The sequence below is a fragment of the Pteropus alecto genome, unplaced genomic scaffold (genome assembly GCF_000325575.1).
Source record: "Pteropus alecto unplaced genomic scaffold, ASM32557v1 scaffold20, whole genome shotgun sequence".
Lineage (NCBI taxonomy): Eukaryota > Metazoa > Chordata > Mammalia > Chiroptera > Pteropodidae > Pteropus > Pteropus alecto.
Genome location: NW_006436298.1, coordinates 21,495,321 through 21,521,598, shown reverse-complemented (window position 1 = coordinate 21,521,598; position 26,278 = coordinate 21,495,321). Strand labels below are relative to the sequence as shown.

Genomic DNA, 26,278 nt, shown 5'->3' with positions numbered 1-26,278 from the left:
ACAATGCAGACAATTAAAATGTTATTTCCAGCTTCCTTCACTTTCTCTTTCTTGCATTTTAAAAATAATTTCTGATATTAAACCCACACATACACACACACACACACCACTAACTGAATCTTTTAAAGAAATGGTAAAAATATATACATATTTTATTGAACATTCACAAGTCTAATCACTTTTTGGAAAAGGATCTTCTTTTATAATAAGAAAAAGGTGGCAATTTTATTTGTGTGAGGATCCCAAAAATAAATCAATTACAAATATAAAAACGCGCACAAGATTGAAACCATCATATATGTCATATAACTATTGGTAGCTTATATTGTACAGAAACATGTCTTTGTCTTATGTGCACAAGATCTTGATATTAACATTTGAAATAAGTTTATTTTTTACTTAATGATATGTATTAGAAAGTATAAAGTAATTTGCAGTATTTCTTGAAAGTCACAGAAGGGATTCTGAAAAGTTGGCATTTTACCACCAGATGGCACCACGCTCACAAAAATTTTTGTGCCAGACAAAACGGTATTCAAAAGTTATGAAGTTAGTCAATTGCTTACTGACTTTTGTGCTTATATGAACACCCATACTGAAAAATCATGAGAAATTATTTACTACAGGTTCCTACCAGACTCTTGCTTTGCTGTTCACGTTTTAATCTATCCAGTAGAAAAGATCTACCAGATCTTTACCACAAAAGCTCAGTGAAGAATTTGTTCATTAAATGTTAGGCCATGAATGAAGAAAAAAAGTTAAATAAAATTACTCCTAGCTCTCAAATTTTAGTTATTTTAAGTCCAAAGTAGCATGGTAGAAACTGATTCAAACCAGCTTTTTCAGGATCATTAAGATTTGTAGTAGGAAGTGGAAATATTTTAGAGGTACTAATGAGACATGGAAATTCCATTCTTCAAGATTGCATATCTGCTTCTTTTCAAAGGAATTTAACCTATATATGTATTTTAGTTTTAAATTTGCCACTTTTTCAGTGATCCATTGTGTATTTTAAAATCTCTTCTACATGTAGCTGGATAATACTATGAGAGCTTGAGTCTTCATTGTTGACTTCACTGAAATTATTCAGGTTTCAACATTCTCTTTATTTTTAAATATAAGAAATAGGACACATTAAAATTATAGATATCTGACATTTGAAATGAGTTAAATTAGAAATTAACAATAAAGAAAGTTAGAAATTTCATCTTTTTTTAAATTGAAGTTTTTATCAGAATCAATAGATTAAATTAATGCTGCTTTTATCTACAACCTCCGAAATCTCAGTGAATTAAGAAACAGAGGCTTATTTCTTGCTCACACTACCAGTCCAGTACAGGATATTTGGAGCTCTCTTTCACATCACACTCACTTCAGGATCAATTACCAACTGGAATACTCCTGGTTTCTACCACACAGAGAAAGAGAGGTAACAAACCTATACTTGCTCAAAAGCTCCTATCTGGAGCTTCACTTTCATGCACATCTCACTGCCTAAAACCAGTCTCAAGGACACACTTAACACCAGGAGGCCTGAAAAGTAGAGTCAATGTAATTCATAAATATTAAATCATTATATCCATATACAATGCAGATCCAGGACTACTTTAATATAAAACATTTTATACAAATGTTTATGTCCTTACCAAATCTTGATTTTTTTTAAAAAATGCAAAAAGTTCTTTCTTTTACAAGCATTAAAACTGGTTGGAGAGAAAAGACATAATTGAAAAAAAATTCATATGGCAACCAATGACAGAAGTTTTGATAAATATTCTCATAAGTACGAAGGCAGAGGACACAAAGTAGTAAATAAAGAAGACTAACTGAAGGACTGGAGATTTGATCTGTGCATTACAGGAAGTGTAGAATTTGTACTGAAGTTACATAACATTCGGGACAATAGGAATGACTATAAAAAAAGACAGAGAAGTAGAAATAAACAAGATTGTTGAGTATGAATTATGTTAAAACAAATAAGATCATTAATTTTCCCTGACCTGCAAAATTTTTCAAAGAGAATATATGTGTGTATGTGTCTGTCTGTGTGTTTCTGTGGTGGAGAGAAGTAGGAGGGATAGGCAGGTGGGAAGAAGCAACCATCAAAGTCACCAACTTATACTTTTCTCAAAGATCTTTTTTAAAATTCTGTCATCAACTATCACCATCATTTTATAAAGGAAAAACCTTTTATCACAAAAAGAAGAAAAAAATAATCTCAAATTGCTTAATTTGAATAATTTTATACCAGCAGTCCTCAAACATTTTGGCACCAGGGACCAGTACTCCTATGAGAATCTAATGTCTGACGATCTGAGATGGAGCTCAGGCAGTGAAGCTAGTGCTGGACTGCGGCTGCAAAAACAGATGAAGCTTCCCTCACCCGCTGCTCACCTCCTGCTGTGCGGCTTGGTTCCTAACAAGCCATGGGCTGGTACCGGTCAGTCCACAGCACAGTGGTTGGAGACTCCTGCTTTATACAACTCTAAACATACTATCCATATTTTTACCATTTTACTGTGGGCCAATGAAAACTCTGTCACAAGCCAGCTTTTATGAGTAACTGGCCTGAAAATGGAGAGTCTAAATTAGAGAGTCTAGATTAATGATACGGTCAAATCATCTTCAAAACAAAGCTGAGATATTTCAAACTGGTTGCCAACCAATAACTATTGTACATCTTTAAGCAGAAGGCTAACTAGAATTGGGGAGTGGAGGTGGAATAAGGAACCTAGAAAACTTCCAAAATGATATGCAGAATCACAGAAAGATATAGAGACCTAGATTAGGATGCAGACAGAGGAAAAGGAAAGAGAAGCATTATATAGGAAAGATGAAAAAGAAACCTTACAAACAAGTCTATCCCCAACCATGGAAGCTTGGGTTTTTTAATGATTTATATAACATAGTTATTCAATATCTAACATATCAAAATGTTCCAGAGGTCTTGAAAAAATGTTATATAAATAAAGCTATAACTCAGCAATGAGAAAGAAGAGTATTTCAACATTCTCTACTGGTGGGGAGGCTATCACTTAAACCTGCATCTGGTAGACTTGGTCCCAGGGGAATGCAGCAAAGTTTATGTAATACTATTCTCAGTTGTGTTTTTACTTTTATGTGATCCATTCAATCATATAGTCATATGAAAACAATACTACTTAAGCACTAAATGATTAGTTATTTGAGCCTGTGTAACTTTAGAGAAAGCATTACAGTAGTAGTCCCCCCTTATCCACGGGGGATACGTTCCAAGACCCACATTGGGTGCCTGATATCTAGTTTATTACTAACCCTAATCACCTTCAACAATGCCAGAAATGTGGCAGCAGCCTCTCCAGTAATTTTTTTTTTTTTTCAGTACAAACCTATACTTGATTCTATGTAACCAACCATTACTTGCAGTAAATGGCTTGGTGTCACTTGTTTCAGGGATCACTTGGAGAAGTCTTCGTATAGGCTCAAACTTCTGTCAGTCAGAACCCATTTTCTGTTCATATCTTCCATCCATAAATTTAATGCCTTCTCCATCTTAACTTAGCACTTATCATCATACACTATGGCCATAACTTTTGCAGTCTGAGGTGTAACAGCAAAACTAGCATTAATTTCTTTTTCCTTCTTCACGATATCACCAACAGAAGATTTACTCTTCCCGTAGAGCTCAGCAACATCAACATATAATTTGTTTCTTTCCTTATCGAGTCAAGAACTTTCACCTTTTCACTTAAAGAAAGCACTGTATGGCTTCTCGTTGGCATATCCAAATTGCCAGCATCAATACTCTTGTGCTTTGGGACCATTTTAAATAAAATATAGTTATTTTAACATAAGCACTTCAATACTGTGAGAGTTGATTTGATAACTGAGAAGGCTACTAAGTGACTAACAGGTGTGGAGAACAGGACAAAGGGATGATTTATGATGTCCCGGATGTGACAATGGAGTAGTATCTACTGGCATTTATGATACTTTTTAAATGCCTTAGAAATATTAATTACATTAATTCATTTATTCTTCACAACAACCCTATGAGGTACGCATCATTTTTATCTACATTTTACCAGTGAGGAAACTGGAGTACAGAGAGGTTAAATCATATGACCAAGGTTTCACAGATAGAAAAGTGACAGAGCCAGGACTCAACAAAAGTGGTCTGGCTCCAGAGGCACCACACTTTCTCATCACACCAGTCGGGTCTCAAATGTGGTGCCATATTTGAGGAAGACACATGGGAATATGAGTTTAGGCAAAAAACAGATGAACCAGAAGAGAGAACAAGGTGAGCAGTGACCATGTGGTAGGTGGGTAGGTGTGCACTCACTCGCTCACGCGCGCTCGCTCTCGCTCTCTCGCTCTCTCGCTCTCTCTCTCTCCCTCTCTCCCCACCCTCTTACCTTCCCTCTCCCCCTCCTTCTTTCTCTCTCTGTCCCTCTTTTTCTCTCTCCTTTTTTCTCTGTCCCTCTCCCTCTTTCTCTCTCCCTCTGCCCTCTCTATTGGGAGTACAAACGGGTACACTCCTTAGGAGGGAAATGTAGCAGTGTTCATCAAACTTACAACTGCATGTCTTGTCTAACAAGACCACTACTGCAAATTTATTCTGTGGGTATGCATGCACTAATGCAAAACAAGCCCTGTAGAAGTTTCCTCATTACAAAACTGTTGTAAATGCAAACAATCAGAAACAACCCAACACCCATAATAGATTAAATTAATCATGCTACATTGATAAACTACAATGGGACAATGAAAAGTAAGTAGAAACCTCTCTACATAGTGATAGGAAATAGGTCCAAAATATATAGTATAGTGAAAAAAAAATTAAGTATAAAACAATGTACATACTATGTTAAATCTGGTGTAAAAAAATCAGATGAGTAAAATAAAAATCAATACTCATATATTTGCTTATATGTGCATAAAGAAATTCAAAAAGATACATTAGAAAACAATAACAGTGGTTACTTGTTTGGGAAAGAGGAAGTACTGAAGGACCTGGATATTAAGGAGACTTGATAGTCCATGTTTCTATATTTCTGTTGAAATATGTGTCTCTATTACCTATTCAAAAAAATAATTTTAAAAATCCTTCATTAGACATTTTTTTCAAAGTCTTTCCTTAACCAAGTGGCAACTTGCCTTTCCTCTCTCCGAAGGTTCCAGAAAGCTGGCTCTTCACTTTTCCCAGTATTCCCCAGAATCTCACATTCCATTCTGCTCATAAATACCTCAAAATTTGGCTTTCTCCTAAATTCTACCTCCAAACCTACTTACCAACTTTTTAGGGAAGTGACCAAAACAAGGGCACCCTTTGTGAAAGGCAATTCTCCCTTATTGGTGCAAGAGACGGGGATATGGGGGGTGGGGTCTGACAACTACTCTTAAGTAGTTTATTGAAGTATTTTTTTTAAATACCTACCTACTTTGCTCAAGAGAAACTCTGATAAATGGGATTTCCTCTACTTCATTAAGTACCCATTATTCACTCACTAGTGGTGCTCCTCTGTCCATGTGACACAGCAGTATGCATCCCGTGACCTTCTCCTGCTCTTCATTTTGCTGGGTCCTAATATGCATGGGCCACCATCCCTCTTATCTAACATTGAACTAAGCTACATCTATCTCTAAATAGGCCAAAGGCTCTGCCCAAATTTGGAGAAACACTGAAGAACGAGTCAAAACTGAAAATGTTTGGCTCAAACTCAAGATGAGAAGGATAAACAAACGCTGACCAAAAGGAACTTAGTTCTCATGTATTTTCTTGCCTTTCTAATTAAAGCCAAATGTTTGACTGTTTCCCAAATTACCTCTGATGACATTTACTGCGTTATTTTGCCTTTCAAAAGCAGATGAATTTATATTTACATTGTTAATAGATTCATCTCAATGCATGCTAGTTTTTCAGTTTGTCATGTGGTGTCATGAATCTCCAACATGGCTGGCCCAATGAGTTCTATTCTTTGATGGGCTGACTGACACATCTGCTTCCTTGGGCCCCACACATGTACCAAAGAGGCATGGAAGCCTTGAATGGTCGCAATACCATCTCACACTTTTTGTCATTTTTTTTTATCCCTGCCAAAGATACAGAGAAACCAGGAGCTCAGTGATATTAGGAATTATTTAATATCAACAGTGGTAAACGTGAAGTGTTCTGACTTGAACATACCTCAAAATAATACTAACAATCCTGAAAACTTCAGCAGTGAATTTCAGAATCCACTGTAGATGTTATCCCATTTAATTTCCATAATTTGAGATGGATAGAGTTATTCCTATTCTATAAATCAGAGAAATGAAGACTCAGAAATAATAAGTGAACTTCTCCAGATCACACACCAGGAAGAAATAAGCTGTGAGGTGCCTGAATTAGGCTTATCTTCAATGATCTCAGAGTAAATCTGTGATAATTAAGTTTAATAACTCTATTAATAATGGGTACTTCCAAATTCAAATGAGTTTAAAATTTTATGAGGGTATCTAATGCCTCAAGAACAGGGTCTACAAAGGTTGGGAATTCCAGAAAATAGGAGCTCAAAAAAGGTTAATTTATTCTGACAGAGGATGATTAATACAAGGTAAGATTACCTATCTCTAATTAACCTATTCCATTATTGAGTTCTTAATGAGAAAGATCTGTATAGCAGAAATGTCACTCAGAAAGAATTCAGCTGAGCAAGTCTGAAGATAGTACCACCGTAGGAATAATAATCATATTTGTTAGCCGTTGGGAATGCTTAAAATCATCTTTATATTTAAGCCAGAACCTAAAATACTTCTTTATTCAAACCTCTGTTAAGGGGACTATGAGGCGTAAGATTAACAAGTACATTTTAACATCTGTTTAACTTGAAAAAATGTCTTTCAAAAGTCTTAAAGGAAAATCTGTTTATTTTTTTAAATCAATGCCAATCCTGCTTATTACATTCAAAGCCTTTCTAATAAAAAGTTAAACACTGTTATTGAGCTATATTCTTGACTGAGCAATGATTTAATAATAGGCCTAATTCCTCTTTCTCACTCTGACAGTCACCTTATACCTGCCATATTCCAACAGGAAGTCAGACAAAACAACTACAATATTATTCATTAATAGTATGTCCAATGATCTTTTAAAATCAATGCTGCTTTAAACATCCCAAACTTAAAATTTTAGACACTGAAAAGATCAGTTTGCCAAATCCTGTGGGTAATAATAGTTTGTGTTTCCTCTTTTCATTGTATTGTCATTTCATTCTCTTTTACAGTATCAAATAAGAATGAAGGATATCATTTAGTTTAGTTTTATGCTATGATAATAGAATGTTAATAGGATTTTTCCTGTTGTCTTAGAATTGATTATTCTGAGTGAAAAATGATGACAGAAAGGCATAAGGATTCTATGTTTTTAAAGACCTTTCCAAGTGTTTCAGCCAAAAGCCCCCTGAGGACTTATTCAGAGGCAGGGGAACCACTTCTGCTATTCCTGATCAATATCTCAGCCCTGGGTGGGCAGAAAAATATCACCCCTTAACCCACCAGAAGCCAAGTGACGGCAGAGTTTCAATGGAATACAGAATGTGAGTGCCGGAAAGAAGGAAAGGGTGACAGCCTACTACCTAGCTGAATACTTGCAGAGTCAGGAACATAGAGACCAACCAGAAGACTGCCTTCAAAGTTCAGTCAGTCCTGTGAGAGAGTCTGGAGAAGAACCTACTTGTATTTTTTGAAATTTGGGAGCCTATCAGAACACCAAGAATTGTGCCTGCTTCTTTTCTGGAGATTTTAAAGGAGAAGCACTAATTAGCCAAGCCCAGAAATGTGGGACAAAGAGAGACCATGTTATAGGGAATTTAAAAAGAAAGTGAAGGCAGCCTCCAACCCATTCCAGGCTTCCAATTCTATCAGAGGGTGCAGAGGAGGGCTCCTATGCTTGAATTGATATAAGAATACGCAGGAGAGGAGAAAGTCCAAGCCCTGGCCAAACCCTGGGGATACCTAACAGCTGCTTCTTAAGTGGTTGGGATGTAGACCAAAGGCAGGACTAAAAGAACACATGGGTACCCTCACAGTGATGTAGTGGACCGTGGTAAAACTAGACAACCCTAAAAACTGCACAAAGTTATGAGGAGACCACCATATTGTTAGTAGCCACCAGCGGCAACAGAATCATGCAAATCTTATGGGGAAGGGTACTTTCTCATCTCTAATAAGCAACCCCTGCCATGTCTCATATTCCTCCTCCCCAACAAAAAGACTTAGATGTTAGTAGAGGAAATTGAGAGGATTATATTTGAATCAGATTTGAGATTGGATTTTTACACTGGAGTGAAATTAGTTCGGTTTTGCTTTTTTTTTTAATAACTGAAAGTGATGAGAAAGTTGTGGAATGTGCCCAAGAAATTATCTTGGGAGAGTCTACAAAGCACTACTGGGAATTGTGAGTGGAAAAAAATAAAAACATTATTGTGTTAATATCCACCAAATAGAATCTACTCAACAAAACTGTTTACACTAAAATGTTGACTTTCTAAAGCAAGGTGGAGAAGCATTTGAGATCTTGCTCTCCAGCGCAAATTATCAGTTTGACACAAATAAACTCATTGAAATTCTCATGGAAAAAAAAAAGCAGGCTGGGAGAGGGTCAATTTTTTGTTTTTGTTTTTGTTTTTGTTTTTGTTTTTTCAGGAGAGATTACACATTATCTCAAAAAGAGTGCACAATGAAAAAAACAATAACAAAAAAAGTCAATTCTTAAATGTGTGAATTATGGAAGTTTTTAAAAGAATTAAAAATTATTTGATTTGATTTTATTATATAAGTTGAAGATACATACCTACCTATTCCAAAAGCTGACATTTTTGTAAAATCAACCTTGGATTTGTACAAGACCTTAAAGTTTTCAACGCACTGTTTTGTACTTATGAGCAAGAGACCAAACACTCATTATTCACTGTCATATCCACAGTGTACATGACAGATCTGAACCATAGGAAACATTTAAACCATACTTTTCAAATCAATCTATCTCCTTCTCCCCACTTTACTGTCCTATCTTGGTCATTGCTCCACATTTATTAAAGATTTGGCGGAGGGGATAGTTTTAATTATTTTTACAATGTACATACATTATTTTTGTAATTAAGAAGAATAAAAGTTAAAAAAAGGATTAGCATTTCATTCACCTTCCTCACCATATCAAATCTGCTTTATCAGATCTACATAAATTCAATACCCACAAATGCACTGAACATCTCGTTTTTGCTAGAGTCGCATCCATTCTCTTCCTCTCAACAGCACACTTGTTTTCCTTTGTGGAACTACCCCTACCCTTTTTCATACAGTCTTGGTAATAATCTCAATCTCTTGGCCAAGAGTTTGGGCACAAGACCCAAGCAAGGCCATTTAAAGTTTAACTTTTCTCCTCAGTATTTGAATCCTGAGCAGTAACACAAGAATAGATCATGGTAGAGCTGATTCATCCCAGTCATGGTCATCTGAAGAGGCTTCCTAACACCTATGCCACCAAAGCTAAAGGCTTCCTGTATTTCTGAGGCATGATTATCCAGCCTGACTTTCAGTTCTGTGGGCTACCCAATATACTTATAATAATGCTTTCCCTTCCTGCCCCTACACACATACCCTTAGGTTAGACAGAGATGGTTTCTGGTCATTGGGAACCAAATCACACAAGGACCTTGAGGTAGGCCAAGATCCATCTACTGTCTCTCATTCAGATTCCTCCTCTCTTCCTTTACTTTCCCAATAGTTTAAAGAACTGTTCATTTCAACATTCAACATTCATTTCTTCATTTCAACCTCTAGCCAATATCATGAACTTACTTGTGCCATTTCTATTTAACCATCTGCCTGATAAAAAAATGCCTTCTATACTCCCAGCACTGGGGACTGCTGAAAAAACACTAACTTTTCAGGCCTGTGTCTCAACTCATTTTCAGTTTCTATTCTCAGTTAGATCTTCCATATCACTCAGAAATCTTTCTGGTTTTCTTGCTCATTTCACTTTCTTATGCTCTACACTGATTTCTGAACTCTCTCTACTTTCTTCAAATCTCCAACTAAATCACTCCTTCTCAGACATGTCTTCACAGAGAAAGCAAAACCCATAGATGAAAATCCATTCCACTTTCGCCAGGAAACTCTTTAACTGATCTGTATCGAAACCATTCTTCCCTCCCACTTTCTCTTAAAATGGGAACATGGTCTTTTTCATACTCAAAACCAATCCTCAGAATTGTGTTCTACATCCCATCCCTTTCTACCTTCTCAGAGAAGTGGTTTTACCAGTTACCTGTCTCTTTCATATCTTTAACCTCACCTTCTAAATTGACACCTTACCGAAAACAATTCTTTCCTGAATTAGTGTCCTTTTAGCCTCTGCCCTACCTTTCTCTTTTCATAAACAATTAAATTGAAATAGTTGTATACCTGCCCTGCTTGTGGAAGAAGAGGCACGGGAGGTTGGGAGGCAGAGGGGAAGTGAGAGCTACATGAGAGTCAGAGCCTACCTGATACAGCATCACACAAAGGTCAGTGCAGTGTGGAGAGGCCAAGCCTGAGTAAGGTGAGAGTACATTCATGTAAAAGAATAGTCTGATATGGGTGGCACGGTCCACTCTGGGGAAGAGTACATCTAGATAGGAGAGGGAATGGCAATGGAAAAAAGAGACTGATTACGTGCACTGAGATTGATCCAAAAAGTAAATATAGTAAGGCCAATGGGAGCCTGGTTTCTCATTGTCAAGGAAGGGAAGTTATATACGTATGGAAAGAGAGAAAATTAGAACAAGCCCTGAGGTACTAGATTAGAACTGATTGTATCAATATAAACTCATGGTTTGAATGATTGACAGACAGATAATAGATATGCAAATGTGTGTATGTACATACTTACATACATACATACATACATACATACATGCAGATCCTAGCACTCTCTACTAAAAAAGGCTTGAAGCGTTACACTTCAAAAGCAAAGAGCAAACCTAATACCCAGTTCTTGTCTTCTAAATGTTATTCTCCACTAAAAAGACTCAGGACAAAAAATTGCTGATTCCAGGGCATTGCTATACATTTTGATTTGCCCAGGACAGTTTCTGTTTATTTCTGTTGTGCCAACATGATTATTAATTAGCCTCCCATTCACTTCCAAGTGTCCCAATTAGGACAATCAATTATATGTTCTGATTAGCTATAAGATTCTAATAAACTGGCCTGTTTACTTCTCTAAATTGATCATTGAGCAGGGAACGTACAAAAATGAACTTGTTAATATTTTGGGCCAGAAAGAAAGAACATAGTCAAAAAGTGATAGAGACATGGCAAGAGAATACATAAGCACCATGGAAGGTGCTTCCAGTAGCTAGTCTGGGGACAATGTGAACATCAAGATAAATAATGATAGTAATAAATTAAGGCCCACAACAATCAATAGTATTACAAATAAATAAATAAGTTGAAAGTTTGATGAGGAAGTTTGATGGGGAAGTCTCAAAGAACTTCCCCACAAAATATTTATTAATTACCAAGGGAGGAAAACAAAACTATCTTAATATTTGAGAATCCTGACAGACACATCTTTAATCAAGTGGCCATCAGTAATAGGACAAATCAAAATCATGTGTCATCTGATAATATTCAATGAGAAGAAAATAGCATCGCTTTCAGGTGTTCCTGTCAAAATTTAATAATTCAGCCTTTTTCAACTAAACCACAGAACACAGTGATCATTTCTCAACTCTCTGAAGAATTGTACATAATTAATACTATTCTAGGTGTATTGAAAGAAGTAAATTTTTCATATAATAAATGCTTTAGGATGTTAGGACTTAATTCTCTTCAAAAATCCTGGTTGGAAAAGGCCCAAAGGTACATTCCATAAAATAACTGGTCTATAATTTTCAAAATGTCAAGGTCATTAAAGACCAGAATAGACTGTATTGCTGCTCCCAACTGAAGGATACTAAAGACATATGATGGTTGTATGCAACAGATGATTCTGAATTATATTCCTTTTTTCTAAAGGACAGTATTGAGACAAAAAGGTCTGCATACTGTGTCAGTAAATTCTCTGTAAATTTCAAATATTTAAAAACATTTAATTGAATATTTAAAAAACAAAAATAATTTTAATGGATATAAAACTGAACAAATATAAATTCATCATCACCCTTACTCCTTTCCCATGTGTTTCATCTCAGTGAATGGTGGAGCCATTCACTCATCAAGTTGCCTAAGCCAGAAATCCAATGTCATCCTTGACTTCCCTTCCCTCCACTACAACATACATCCAGTTAATATGTCTCCCTCTGTACCAATTTCTATTGATTCTACAACCTAAATATCCCTTGAACTTATCCATTTCTAACTTCTCTGATAGTACACAATTCTGGCCACCATCATCACTCTGCTGTATTACTGCAACAGCCTATTTTAGTCTTCAAATTTCTCCTAACCTATTTTCCACACATCAGTCTAAGTTATTCTAAAATACAAATAACATCATGTTATAGCCCTTAAAAACCCTTCAGTGTTTTTTTTCCTTAAGAATCTTATATTTGAAAATGATAAACTTTTCCAAATATTAATCACAATAATCCCAAATAACATCCACAGGGCATTTCAATTATGGCACAATAAATGAACGACGGAGCATTTCATTTCAAAATCCCTAAGATTTAGGATCTAAACACCTAAGAACATCCCCTTTCCATTTCAGACTCTAAAGAATTTAAGGCATTAAATGCTACAACATACCTGTCTTTCAATTGTAGGTACTGCTTCAATGAAAAAAAAGCTTAAAAACCATGAAATAAAATCAAGTCCACATATAGCTATTGTATGATTCTGATCTCTGACTTGTAAATTAGATGTAACCTCCTCTCTTCAGCAACCTGCAGATCTCTTTCCTATCAGGATGGCTATGTTAGCTGTACCTTACTATGACCAAAAACGTGCAGTAGTGGCAGTGGCACACTGACAAATTGAATGGTATAGGCCTTGAATAAAGATATCAAGGTAGGTCATGAGGAAATCTTTTTCTGTTTGTACATGAGCTGTGCAAACTACATAAAATGTAATCTATGTTTTATATTCCAGTCTGCCAGAGTTTTTGTTGACTGCTAAGATGAAAAAAAAAAAAAAAACGTTAAAGATTCACTGAGGAAAGAAATGGGATTTAACTTTGAGAGAATCTACCCACTGAATTTCCCAGCACAGCTTTCAAATTCTCTATACCTGATATTAATAGATGTATGCCAAAAGCAGGAACTGTAACCAAATAAAATGATTTGGTTCAAAAAAATATTTTGATGTTTGTTTTCTTGTGATTTAATAGTTTTAGAAAACATATAGGTTTATTTCCAGTTAACACCTGCTCATTAAATCACTTTAAGTAAACTTAGTTAATAGGTCTGAAGATATTAATTTATTAGTATTTTAATTAACAGTCATTATTAATTTATTAACTGTTCTATGCACATGAATACTATACAGTATGATTTCCTACTTACTATTGAGTTCAAGAGCAAAAAGATATTTTCCTAGAAAATTCTGGGTACAGTAGCTTTTTGTAAATAAAAACATTTTAGATACTCTAGGGAAAGGGAAATTTCAAGAATCTCCTAAGTAAAAATTTCCATGTGAAAATCACAGTCCTTAAATTAACCTCTCCAGGTTAACTTTTTTAGGTTAAGCAGATATTTTTATTGACAATATTTCCCTTAGAGTAATAAATCCAATAATAATAGGTGATAATTACATAAGTTCCATAAATGAGCAGGAACTTAAAGAATGATTACCAAAGCAATTATCATATATCATTATGGAATAATACATTACATATTCCCCAATTAAAGATCAAATTTATTTCAACCTCCCTCACCACATCAAAAAAAAAAAAAAATCATTTCTATTTAGTGATAAAGTCCTTGGAATCATAGTAAGGCTTGATGCCATACTGGTGTCACACTCTTCCAGTCATCCAAAGAATATGTGAGTCTTCCCTTTTTCAACTTCTTTGTCTACTAGTGTTTCATTGGACCCAGCAGGTAGCTAATCCAGACAATTTCTGTAATGGATTTTGGCTCTCTGTGCATAATAGACAAAAACCTTCATGAAGTTTCCAGTTTGTCTTATAGCTGAGAGATTTGAACCTGCTGCAGATGTCACATCTAAATTCTTGAATAGATTTTTATCATCAGTGTCATCTCTTTCCCCTCTTCCTCCTCATCTCAATCCTTCAGTGTTCTTGATTGCTCCTAGAATAAAGTCCAAACTCCTTACATTGCTATACTTCTTGGTTTGCCCAAGATGGTTTCTGTTTATTTCTGTTGTACTAACATGGTTATTATTAGCCTCTCATTCATTCTCAAGTGTCCCAATTAGGACAATCAATTATATGTTTTGAGTAGCTTTAAAGATCTGATAAACTGGCCTCTGTTTACTTCTCTAGATTGATCATTAAGCACTCCCCCGATTTCTCTCTCTTCTCTAGTCAATCTTAACTCTTCTGTGAAGGCTCAGCCTGAGCACTGCACCAGAATTTACTACCTTTGCAAGATGCTGCCTAGTATATACTAATCCTATTGGTAACATATCAATGGCATATATATCCCTATTGTAACTGTTTATATTCCCTCTTAACCTGTAAATTCTGTAAAGGAAACTCTGCCATTTAGGGTGTGACCCTGAGCAGGTTACTCGACCTTTCAAAGCCTCAGTTTCCCTATCTGTAAAATGAGGATAATTGCATTATTGTTAAGATCAAATGATGTAAAGCATGCAACATTGCCTACGGCCATGCCACCCTAAACAAGCCCACTGTCTGATCTCAGAAGCTAAGCAGAGTCAAACCTGGTTAGTACTTAGATGGGAGACCACCTAGGAAGACCAGATGCTATAGGCATAAATAACAATAATATTTTTTAAAAGCATGTAAAAAGTTTAGTCCATCATCTTCATCATTTTATGGTTTAAGAATTATATATATAGTCAAATGTATTTTTCCCTCTAGAGCTCCTTCAAATTGTCTTCTTTTCACATCTAATCTTTTCATTTTGTTTTATGTACCGTATTTATCAAACAGGTAGAGATAAAGATTGCTTCTTCTTAACACAAATACAGCAAGTCTCTCCACAATAGAGTTCTTTTTAACTTTATGTATTTCCTTTAAAACACATACACACACACACACACACACACGTTCATACAGAAAGTTATCTTCTGGAAAATGAGATAATACCAGAAACTATTAGCACTACTCAGGCAATATTTCTTTCCCCCCTGTCCTTGTGTGTAAACACATATAAGCCTCCACAGCAAATTCTACATATACCAAATATAGTATATTTGTAAGAAAATATACTTAAACGTATTATAAAACAATAAAAACCAAATATATTAATTTGTAGAAAACAATGGCTTCTATCATTTAAATGTTGTTTATTAATAACTAAACATTGTTTTGGAGAAAAAAAGCCCTATTTTAAAAAATAATAATTCAACTAATTAATGGGTCTTACAGACTGGACACTGCATATAATATATTTAAAGCTCTTTTGAGTTTCATAATTGTGAAGGAAAATATGTGGGTATTTTCTTTTATAAATTTTAAGCCAAAAATTCTGGCTTCCGGAAGTGAAAATTTTTAATTACATGACTGTACATTTTATTCACTGATCACACTTTTTTTTCTTTGTTACTTGTACAATTTCATAATAGATTGCCTTTGTTTAGTAATGTAAGATAATACACTAAAAATGTCTAGATCTTTTCTGTTAATTATTAAGGGAAAATTAATTCATTTCTTCAGGAGTTAAATTTATACAAATAAATTCAATCCATAGCATGCACCATTGCTCATGCTTTCTAATATCTTGCAAGTATCTAGAATGTTATGTTTCATTTTCACCCATAAATCCATAAAAATTTGCTTCTCCACAGCAAATATTGAATTATTTCCCACCTATTTTATTGTTTCTAAAATTTTAAAAAATGTTTTTAAAATATCTGTAAAATCGTTTTTAAAAAATATGTATATTTTAGTAACCAGAGTTTCACATATCTGATTGCTGAATTTACCAAACCTACGAAGGAATAAGTATTTGTCTTCAGAAACATTTTTAGTGATTTTAATTTCTAAGAGAGACATCACTTATACATAATCTGTATATATAGCAAATAAAATACTGTATAATCAAGATCTTTGAAATAAACTTTTCTCTCACCTACTTGCGAATCTGTTCAGAATACTTTATTAAATGTCAGCTATGAAACTATATTAAAAATATAGATAAACAATATTGCAATTTTCACTTAACTTGCCCAAATGCTTACAGTCAGGTATTTTGCTCTCTGCTATGGCACACAATTGCATTTTTCCTAAGCACTCAAAAGCAGGCTGGAAGACTCCTTGTTCATCAGTTGTAAATAATGTACCAAATGTAATACAAGTAGAAAAATGCTGAAGAGGGATATGTGAATTTTTAATATGATTATTACTTTACAACCATGAAACTACTTTAGCATAGGCTAGTAACCCTTAATTACTTTGACTGGGATTAAACAATGCCCTATGATGGTGACCCTGTGGCAATCAGCATACTTTTATAAAGTGATGATCTGAACTTAAATCTTATTTTTAATTCTTCAGTCTCAAGTGTTTTCATGTGGTTATTTGGAAAAACTTCCCTTAAGATTCCACAATCTTACAATAAAAAATTGTTTAAGGATAACATTCCATTATTAATTTATCATATTGATAAACATTTATTGAATGTGTATTATGTGTCAAGCACTATGCTGAGTGCTGAAAATATAAAATATAAAATATAAAAATGATTAACACTTGAGCTGTAGACAAGATCATGTAGATAAAACCATGAGAAGCTTAGAGTATTATGGAAGAGACGATAAATGTACAAACTACACAAAAGATTGTTAGGGAATAAGGTTTTTAAAAGGTGCTGTGAACACAGAAACGTTACACATAATCCAAAGTAGGGGAGGAGAGGATGGTACAGAAGCTTTCTTGAAGGAAGTATTGATAAATAAGCCCACTGACTTGCTTGCAGTGTGGCCTAGTGATTAAGAGCACAAGTTTAGCTAGCACCACCTATTACTAGCTGTATGAGATTGGGCAAGTTACTTTGTCATTCTAAGCTTGTTTCCTTGCTTACAAAATGGATATACTCTAATAGTATTTACCACATAGGGCCATTAAGAGGACCAACTAAGATAATCAGTAAAAAAAAAAATTATGATTATTACATAATAATCATATTAAAATATGCTAGTATTCTGGATATTGTAATGATAATCTACTTCTCTCATGACACACATCCCATTCAGTGTACAACCTGGTGGTTTCCAGACTTCTTGGCTAAGATATACATGACCTATACACCTAAAAAAGAAAAAAAAACTGCTTGATCCCACCAACCCTGACCTTCTCCTCCTCCCATTTTCTGTTATTAGCCAGGCTTCCTAATCCCCCCCCCAAAAAGTCTTCTTGACTTCCTGTCATTACTAGACAAGCCTGCACCATGTCCACTCTTTCAATATGAGCCTGACCAGCAAGGGGTCTCTGGACTATGTAGCCACCATAACTCTCTTTATCTTCCTCTGACCCCAGATCCACCAGAGGATCTCTTGCCCTTCATCCTCACGCAACTCTGGTGGGTGTTTCTTACCTATGTTTGGTGATTTTTAAGCAGTTCACTTAAACAACTTTGTCTTCCAAATACTGGCCACCACGGTTTTTGAGCCAGAGGCCAACATTTCATTTCATTTGGAGTGAGCATCACTGCAGAAACAGACAGAAAAACACAATGTGATTAGAATACAAAATCATTGAGGTTTGTAAAGATGAGAAAGGCTAGTGCTAGAAACAATAAAACAGTATGGCTTTTGTTCTTTCTCATGTTATCTTCTTTAGGATCATGATTATATTTTACAACCAGTCTTTTCCCTGCAGAAATCTCCCATTAGCCACTTTGCTACCGAGTGACCCTTTCTAAAAGGTCTTGATTTGCAGAAACACTCATGGGAGGAAAAAGAGTTCAGCTCAGCTTCTTCCTGTACATTCACCTTTCTGAGGGCTTCCACCAAGTTTTGCCAAAACAGATGCAAGTAGCAGCAAATAATGATAATAATAAATGAAAAATTGGTTAAAAGACTTCTCCCTATTCAAGTGGCCCACTGGTAGAAATAAAGTGTACCTTATTTCTAAGAATGTAAAAGATGCTTTGGACAACAGAATTATTAGGTAAAATGCTATCAACTCTAGGTTCCAAATTTTGTTTTTACAAAATTATTTTGGCTTTACCAAAGCATTATTCCCACTTTCTAAAGATCAAGATGGACTATATTAATTTGATGTAATTTGTTCCTCACATTGGATATTTTGCTTTGTGCACGTGTACCTCCATGCCCATGAAACTCTTCATATGTTTCAAAGTCCAAAATATTAAAGCATTAAATTTATTTCTATTTGAGTCCCGACGACAAAATAATTTGAAATTCACACATAACTACAAAAATGTTATATCAATTTAGGGCAGAAATTTTCAGTTGCCTCATGTTTCCACTAAAATGTATTGATTGAAATAATTTATATATGAACTAAAAATGTTTATGTTACACAAACAACTATAAAACCAATTGCTGATTATCCAAATGTGAATTTATAGGTCATAAATTAAAAGTGTGATTTTAAGGTTTAGTTTTCACCAGACTTGTTTCTTAACCCTGAAACAAAAATTCACTTAAAACACTTAAAATTCTTGAGGCAATGAGTCTTCAGCAAACTTTTAAACTTGAATCGTCCCTTATCCTTACAGATTTTCCACAACAAACACTTCCTTCATCATAAATACTACTTCAATCTGGTAGCAAATAAAAATTCCCCAACAGGAGGAAGAACAGTAACAAGAAAACTGAGCTGATCACAGATGAGTAAGAAGCAATAATTCTCTTACAATTTTTAAGTTATGATAACATTAGCATAAAAATTAACAGCAATAAATAAAACTAACCTTAGGGAGGAGATCCTTAAAAATGCTTCCAATTAAAGTGTTGAAAAGGTAGTAGCAGTAAATAATAACTTTAGGGTTTTTTTAATCATTTATAATAACTTTCTCGTCATCAACGGAGAAAATGTACATGATTGGAAGGGTAACATTCTCAAGAAAAAAATCAAATTTCAGTCAGCCAAATATAAATATAATACAAAAAAATTGAGAATTGGTTCCTTTTAATTATATTTTGCCACTAAAACTCAATAGCAATCAAGAAAATATTAGTTATTACGATGTTTTTCCCTCATTACATAAAATTGTTCTTGGTCAAAGGTCATAAAATGGTTCAGAAAAGAAATTTAGCATTTCTGATCCTTCTTGCAGGCCCAATGCCACTTGATCCTGGATGAATAAACTTTACCCATTCATCTCTTTTAGCAGGTCCTAAGTATTAGTGGCACTAATCAAATCTGTCGTCAAAGAATTCTACTTGATAAGAAGCACTGTCATAGTTTAACTAGCAAGGCCCTTCATTCTTAGTTGTACATCTAGATGGAAATGTACCAAAAAGTTAACTGTGGTATATCTCTTGGGGGATAGTAGAATTGTGGGTGATTTTATTTTAAATCAAAAAATCAAAAATAAAAGATTAAATGGCATTCACATAACACATAACACACTACTCCATGAGGGAGAATAGAAACCAAATTTAGTACTGAATTTTCTCGCAAAATTTACAACACATTTAAATGTCTAGTCAGTATGAAGAATGCAACAAACATACAATATAATTAACTATTAAATATATCAAATATAAAAATTCTTATTCATTCTGTTAATACTATAGCAAATCTTACCCTCATTGTCCACACCAAAGTCAAATTTGTTGCAGTCCCAAGATGTTAAAGAGTTAAGTCAGAGTTACAAATTCTTGAAATACAGAATTAAGATTTAACCAGAAAACCTCCCTTACTTCTACAGCATTCACACCTGTCAGGTGTTAAATAAGAATTAAGCATGGAATTCACATTTAAAAAAAAAAAAAAAAAAGGTTCTGACTGCTGGTTTGGTTTTTCTTACAACCGCACACCAAAACTTTCAGTTGAGATGGCTTACTTTTTTTATATAAAAATATTGGACATTTTGTTTTAACAGGTGAAAACCTCCAGACTTATTTTGACATATTATTGCCTCAATATAACTTGATAGCAATTACCATTTGTCAGCTTTTAACAAAGTTTTTGAGATTGAGTTTAAACCTTTACATAGTAAGGTGGAACAGCAATTGAATTAAAAGTCTAAGAAAAAAAAATACCATAAAAAGAGAGTCTTATTTAAGCTCTTAAGAAGCTATAGAAAGGGGAGGAGGAGTTAGTCATTCTGTCTAGTTGGAATTTTATTCAGTTGTGCCAACTAAATATGGTAGAGGGGTTAGAAGAAGGGAAAGGAGATAACACAGGAGTGGGATGTTGTTCTGGGCACAAAAAGCAGCATGTAACTGCACATTGGCAACAGTGAGACAAGCTAACAAAGGGGACAGAAGATGTACTTGACAGTAGTATAGAGAGTTAGCAGATGAGTAGGAGGAGGTGGCATATGAGACGTAGGCTGGGGTGCAGTAAGAAAGAGACTTAGTGGTAAAGATGAATAGCTTAAACGGAATGCAAAATACCATAAGGACCCAATGAAGCAAGTCCAGAAGCCCAAGATAATGAATGGCTACAGTACAGTATTCCAAGCTGTCTAATGGGTAGCTATTTAGACAAGGAATCTTTAAAGGGGAAATTACAAAAGTCACAAGAGAAACAAAACTTAGTTACCTGTGTTTGTTTTTTTCTTTTAGAAATAAAAACATAAAATGATTTAGAGGCACCTGAGTTGTTTATTTCTGGTGTTTTCATAATTTGAATAAATAGGAGGAAAACAAAATGAAGTAAACTCAAGTCTAGACACTTAAGAAATTGTTGTGTGAACAAATCCAAAGAGAAGAAAAGTGATAATTAGGGTAGGTGAGTAGGATCTGAAGTAAAAATGATAGAGGATAAGACATTCTTGTCAACTTGTTAGTTAAAAAAAAGTGTTTAGGAAGATACAGTAAAAAGAAAATAAGGAGAAATAACAAAATAAATAACAGAATGATTTATTATATCCTAAAAGCTTCAAATAGAAAGAATGTAATATAGTGACAGTAGTAAAACATTGAATGTGCTAGAACAATTTTCCAAACTATAAGTATATCTTTTAGGATTCTTTTTGGTTAAATGCAAGTCTTGTTTATTTAAACAACTGATTCTTATTTTTTCAGAAATGTTGTATTTCAACTGGAGAAATTTTAAATATTATGAAAAATTCAGCCATTGTTCACTAACCCTCAATAATTTAAAACAAATTTAGTAATGAAGGTCTTATTGTGTACTACACTTTTTAATTTGTTCCTTGACCAATGTTATTTGAATGCTAAGTATCATTTGACCTTAATGAGCTGCCGTTTTATCAAATTCACCACTTTTACCACTAGGTGGCGAAAAACCCCAAGTAGTATCTGTTATCAAAGCTGGTACAACAACCGAAGTACTTTAACTAGAATTTCCACCAGGTGTCAAACAAGGGGAAAAAAGAGACTGCTTTCCCCACCAAAACACACAAATTCAGTTTTAATCATCTAAATTATTTCAGAGATAAATAGCCGGCCCACAAACTGTCCAAATAGTTTGCATATTTATACCCTCATGTAATGTTGAAGATATTGCCTCGTCAACTAAATTCAAACAAAATTTCGTTTCTTCCAAATAAATAAGAAAACAGCAAGCCCAACGAGTTTAGTTTATTGTGACTCATAGTGTCAACCTATCCAAATATACTGCGCAAGAGTCTAAAACATTTTAGACACGGACAGCCAAAAATCTTCCAAAATGTTTTTGGTTATGTATAGACAGCTCAAGTCATAGTTTTCCTTTCTATATTTCTTTTATAAGCAATTCTGTTGATTACAAAAATCTAGACAAGTTTTATGCTGTTATGGTTTGAATCGCTGTGATTTTATGAAAGCTTTCCCATTTGTTACATAGCAGAGATAAATGTACCTGTCTTTAAGATGTATTATGAGAATTATTGTGTTAACAGTCCAAGGCTGAAAATTAAAATTATAGCTTTACAGAATTAAGCCCTACTTATATACCAAATCATGCCTTTTAAATCCCTCTTAATGTGTTTCACTAATTTCTAACAAAGATTTTCCGATCTTGTAAACATTGTTAGCTCAAACACTATGTCATGCTACCTTTTATAAGGTGGTACTTTTTTAGGCCGAACTCTATTCTTAATCCTCTGGACATAAGAGTTGTAACCAGGTCATACTCTACAAATCCAGCTGTAGGCGGTGTCTTAAAAAAGGACTTTTCTTCCTTCGAGGAAGTGGTCAAGCCTTTCTTCCCCCTGGTGTCATCATGCAAACAACTTGGTTGTTTTTCATCGCTATTTAATTAAGAGACGGAAGAGAATGCAGTTGAGAAAGCAAACCCTACTTATTAAATTATACGTGCTTCTCTTTCATGCTCTTTATAGTATTCTCCTTTAAGATTTTTTTGGCCTCAACTGAGTTCATTTCCATCCTGCCTGCAAAGCACGGGTTTTAAAAAAAAGAAGAAAAAAAGAAAAAAAAGCCAAAAATGCTCTTGTCTAAGAACATTATTTCTTGTCTGGTTTTATTACTTTTTTTTTGAAATTCGTTAGCTTATGCTAAGCAACCACGCTTGCCCAACCGGTTTCTCCCCTTCCCCCACCATCTCTGTTCACATATCACTTTTTCCTCCTTCCAGTCAGGCAGTGGTCAAAACGCTGCAATGCCTGTAACGCACGCTTCAGGCTGGTCACTCAGCAGTTTATCCTTACTTGGCTTTGCAAACAACTCGCCACCGAACCCTTGTCCCCCAGTGCCCTCTTCTGCCATTATCTTTAAATAGAGTGTGCTCGGTAAGGGGCTCTAGACAGCACATAGAGGGTTTACGGTAGCCTGCCTACCAATAAGAGCCCACAATGAAGAGAAGTCAGGTTTAGCCTCCCAGCAGCCCGTGTCCTCTACCCCAAGCTGTACACCTACTGTACCCGCGAGCGAGCGAAGGAGGGAGCGAGCCCAGTGCGGGAGGGGCGCGCAGGGAGGGCGGGCAGCAGCCGCGGCGTGCGCATGCGCACTGGCGTTGTTTTTCCACAAAGCTGCTTTTAAAGTGAGCTGGCAGTCTCCAGCCGCCCGTCTTTGTAAGGAGACCACTGAGAGTAGCTGGAGAGCGGAGCAGCAGCCTCTCTGCTGCCCTGACTTTTTAAGAAATCTCAATGAACTATTTGTAAAGAATCACTGATCTTGCCTGCAAGTTTTTGCACGGCAAAGACATTGATCAGTGTTAAGTGAAGGTCACATTTTATATGTGATCTTGACTTTTTTGTCTTACATTATTTTTTTATAGATTTTGTTATAAACATGGTGCTGGGAAAGGTGAAGAGTTTGACAATAAGCTTTGACTGTCTTAATGACAGCAATGTCCCTGTGTATTCTAGTGGGGATACAGTCTCAGGAAGGGTGAATTTAGAAGTTACTGGGGAAATCAGAGTAAAATCTCTTAAAATTCATGCAAGAGGACATGCGAAAGTACGCTGGACCGAATCTAGAAATGCCGGCTCCAATACTGCCTACACACAGAATTACACTGAAGAAGTAGAATATTTCAACCATAAAGACATCTTAATTGGACACGAAAGAGGTAAGTTTTTATATTACTCAGAAATCATTAAACCTGTTTTCTTTGGGAAAGTACCTTTTCAGTTTTTCTGAATTAATGTAATTCTACTAGCATAACGCATAGCAGTTTGGTAAAGATTAGCAAAGTTGTAAGATTTGGATTCTCCTTGACAGTCATCGTGTGTTAAGTCGTAATGCATGCAGGCATCTGCAAAGTGACTGCAAACTGCACTTATTCAACTACCTCTATAGCCAGCTTGGTCTGTGCCATACGCACTTGGAATCCATATGCACCTTACTTATAAATTCTGCTTAAATCCAACTGTGTTTTCAACTGAATTGCTAATGCAGTCCAATGAAATTTTTTACCTTATACTCTGCAACCTTAGATCTTAAAAATTAAGCTTCAGTGAAGAAATAAGATAACACTTTTAAGTGGGTTAATAGGTGTATTTCGTTTTTAATATTGACATGCAAAAGACTTTAAAGAATCGATCATTGTTCTTTGATAAAGGGTTTCTGTGGCTTATTTTGACATATGGTATCATCGCCCCACGTGTTTTCCCTATTCTTTCCAGTTCCTTTAGAAATTTATATCAAGCATTCTCTATTCTAAAGGATAGTATCTATCATTATGATAGGTTTCAAATCAATTTTAGAAGCCATTTAGGGTCAGTAATTTTTTTCCTCCCCAAGCATCATGCCTAACTTTGGAACGTGCATTCAATGAAACCCATGCCAGTCAAATGGAATTGAAAAGTATTCGGCACACTGGATTTGATTTTTGGTTAGAAAAGGGAGATAAAGGGTTGTCAAAGGGAAAACGGTCCTGAGATTTCCAATCGATTGTTTAAAATGTTACATTGTCTTAATATAGGAGACTCTAAGCTTGTTTTTCTAAGTTTCCACCCTTTGTTAGAAGCGGTTCAATCCTGTTTCGGACCAGTTCTGGGGGGTGGTGAGGAGGGGCGCTTATTCAGCTCTCAGCAGATTGGTTACACGCGTCAGGTGGTGGCGATGACTTAATTCCTAGTCCAAGAAGAATATAATGTTAAAACTGGTTATGTAATTTTGTACTTCTCCTTTTAAATGCAATATTTAGTTCAAATGTTTACTACTTTTCAAAGACTAGAGCACATTTTTACCTTTTTAGTATTAAAAAACATGCCTGAGGAAATACTAATTGAACTAAGGCAAGTGTAGAAATTAAGGATGCTTTCAGTTATACCATTAATGTACTATTTTTTAAATATTAAGATGAAGTCAATTCTTTAGTTAGGTTTAGTTAGGTTTTCAGTTACACGTGGGTAATTTGCATCTTAAAATAATGTCTAGTTAATCTAAAATATCTAATGATAGTCTTGCTATATGTTGAAAAGCAGACATGAGTTTGTGTTTGAACCTTTCTGGAAATTGCAGCTTTTAAATGGGTGAGAAGAAACAAAGGTTTTTAAGGAGTTGAGGCTTGCAGTGGGGTAAAGAATAACGATATACAGGGACAAAAACAATTAGTTTGCTCCAAGATTTCATTGTAAAGAAAACTATGTTCCCCATACCACCAACGAAATGGCCCTCAACCCCTGCAAAGCGTGGACAAGGTCTTAAGCTGGAATAGTTTCAATGACTTAAAACAGGGACCTCTCAAACTAGCCTGGTAACTGAGACCCCGCCCCGGGCGACCGGCGATAGGCGGAGCCGGGTTTGTTAGCCTGTTGCTAAGGCGATGCCAGGCTCTGATTGGATTGGGCGCGGGCGGGTGGGGAGAGTGGGTCGAGCAGGCTGGGGCGAGGCTTGGAACCGGCGTGCGCCGGTAAAGGTCCCTCCAGAGCGGTCGCCCCCGCCCCTACTTGCGTCCCTCCCCGGGCTTCTGGAGGTGGCCAGAGCCCATGTCACGTTTTATCCTCCCTGCACATCTCCCTGTTCTGAGCCCCAGAAAGAAATGACTTTAGGTGTGAGCAGAGTAGATGGTGAGACAGTCCTGCTGGCCTTACAGGTGCCGAAAGACCCTGGGCGCAACTTTAGCTGACAATCCTATTCAAAGGGAACTTGGGTTGGCAGGGTTTGCAGGACCCCATTTTCCTATTTTGGGGGTGGGAGGTTCAGGAGGCTTCTGTGAACGCTTGTTTTCCTCTTAGCTGAAACAAAGATTTTCCGACCAATACATTCACCAGACCGGCTACCTTAGTTTGACTTAAGGGGAGAGATAGGAAAGGCTGGCCAAGAGGGGAAGAAAAAGTGACAGTAACATCGAAAGCTGGGTGGGAACCTCGGCGAGTATTCCCTACCCCTCCACCCCCACCTCGTTTCCCGGGGTTTTTCTCCCCTCCCCCAATCGTCCACCGCCCTAGTTTCCCTCACCGCAACTGTAAAGGTGTCAGGGTGGCCAGAGCCAGATCGAACCGGTCACCAGCTGGGGCGTGTAAAGCGGAAGCGCCGCGGCATGGTCGCCCCGCCCCCGTCCAGCAGGTTAGGCTGCGCGGGCGCGAGCGCCAGCGCCGGCGACGTATGCCGTATGTATAGGCGCGCGCAC

General features: G+C 35.9%; 1 protein-coding gene and 1 long non-coding RNA gene across 4 annotated transcripts in view; one reads left to right on the top strand and one right to left on the bottom strand.

Moving 5' to 3' along the window:
- Positions 1-23,148, bottom strand: part of LOC112480624 — a 128,272-nt gene extending 105,124 nt beyond the window's left edge. Inside the window, exons 1-2 of the long non-coding RNA XR_003046704.1 lie at positions 22,297-23,148; positions 17,691-17,803 (exon numbers count right to left, since the gene is read on the bottom strand). This is a non-coding gene — a long non-coding RNA (uncharacterized LOC112480624). The remainder of the gene's footprint in view (positions 1-17,690; positions 17,804-22,296) is intronic.
- A 59-nt stretch (positions 23,149-23,207) lies between these two features.
- Positions 23,208-26,278, top strand: part of ARRDC3 (arrestin domain containing 3) — a 14,160-nt gene continuing 11,089 nt past the window's right edge. For all 3 annotated transcript variants that reach the window (XR_003046703.1, XM_025047800.1, XM_006913215.2), the window contains exon 1: positions 23,208-23,770. Coding sequence is in view for 1 of the 3 variants with exons in the window: in XM_006913215.2 (XP_006913277.1) it covers positions 23,491-23,770 (280 nt within the window). In the remaining 2 variants the exon portion in view is untranslated. The remainder of the gene's footprint in view (positions 23,771-26,278) is intronic.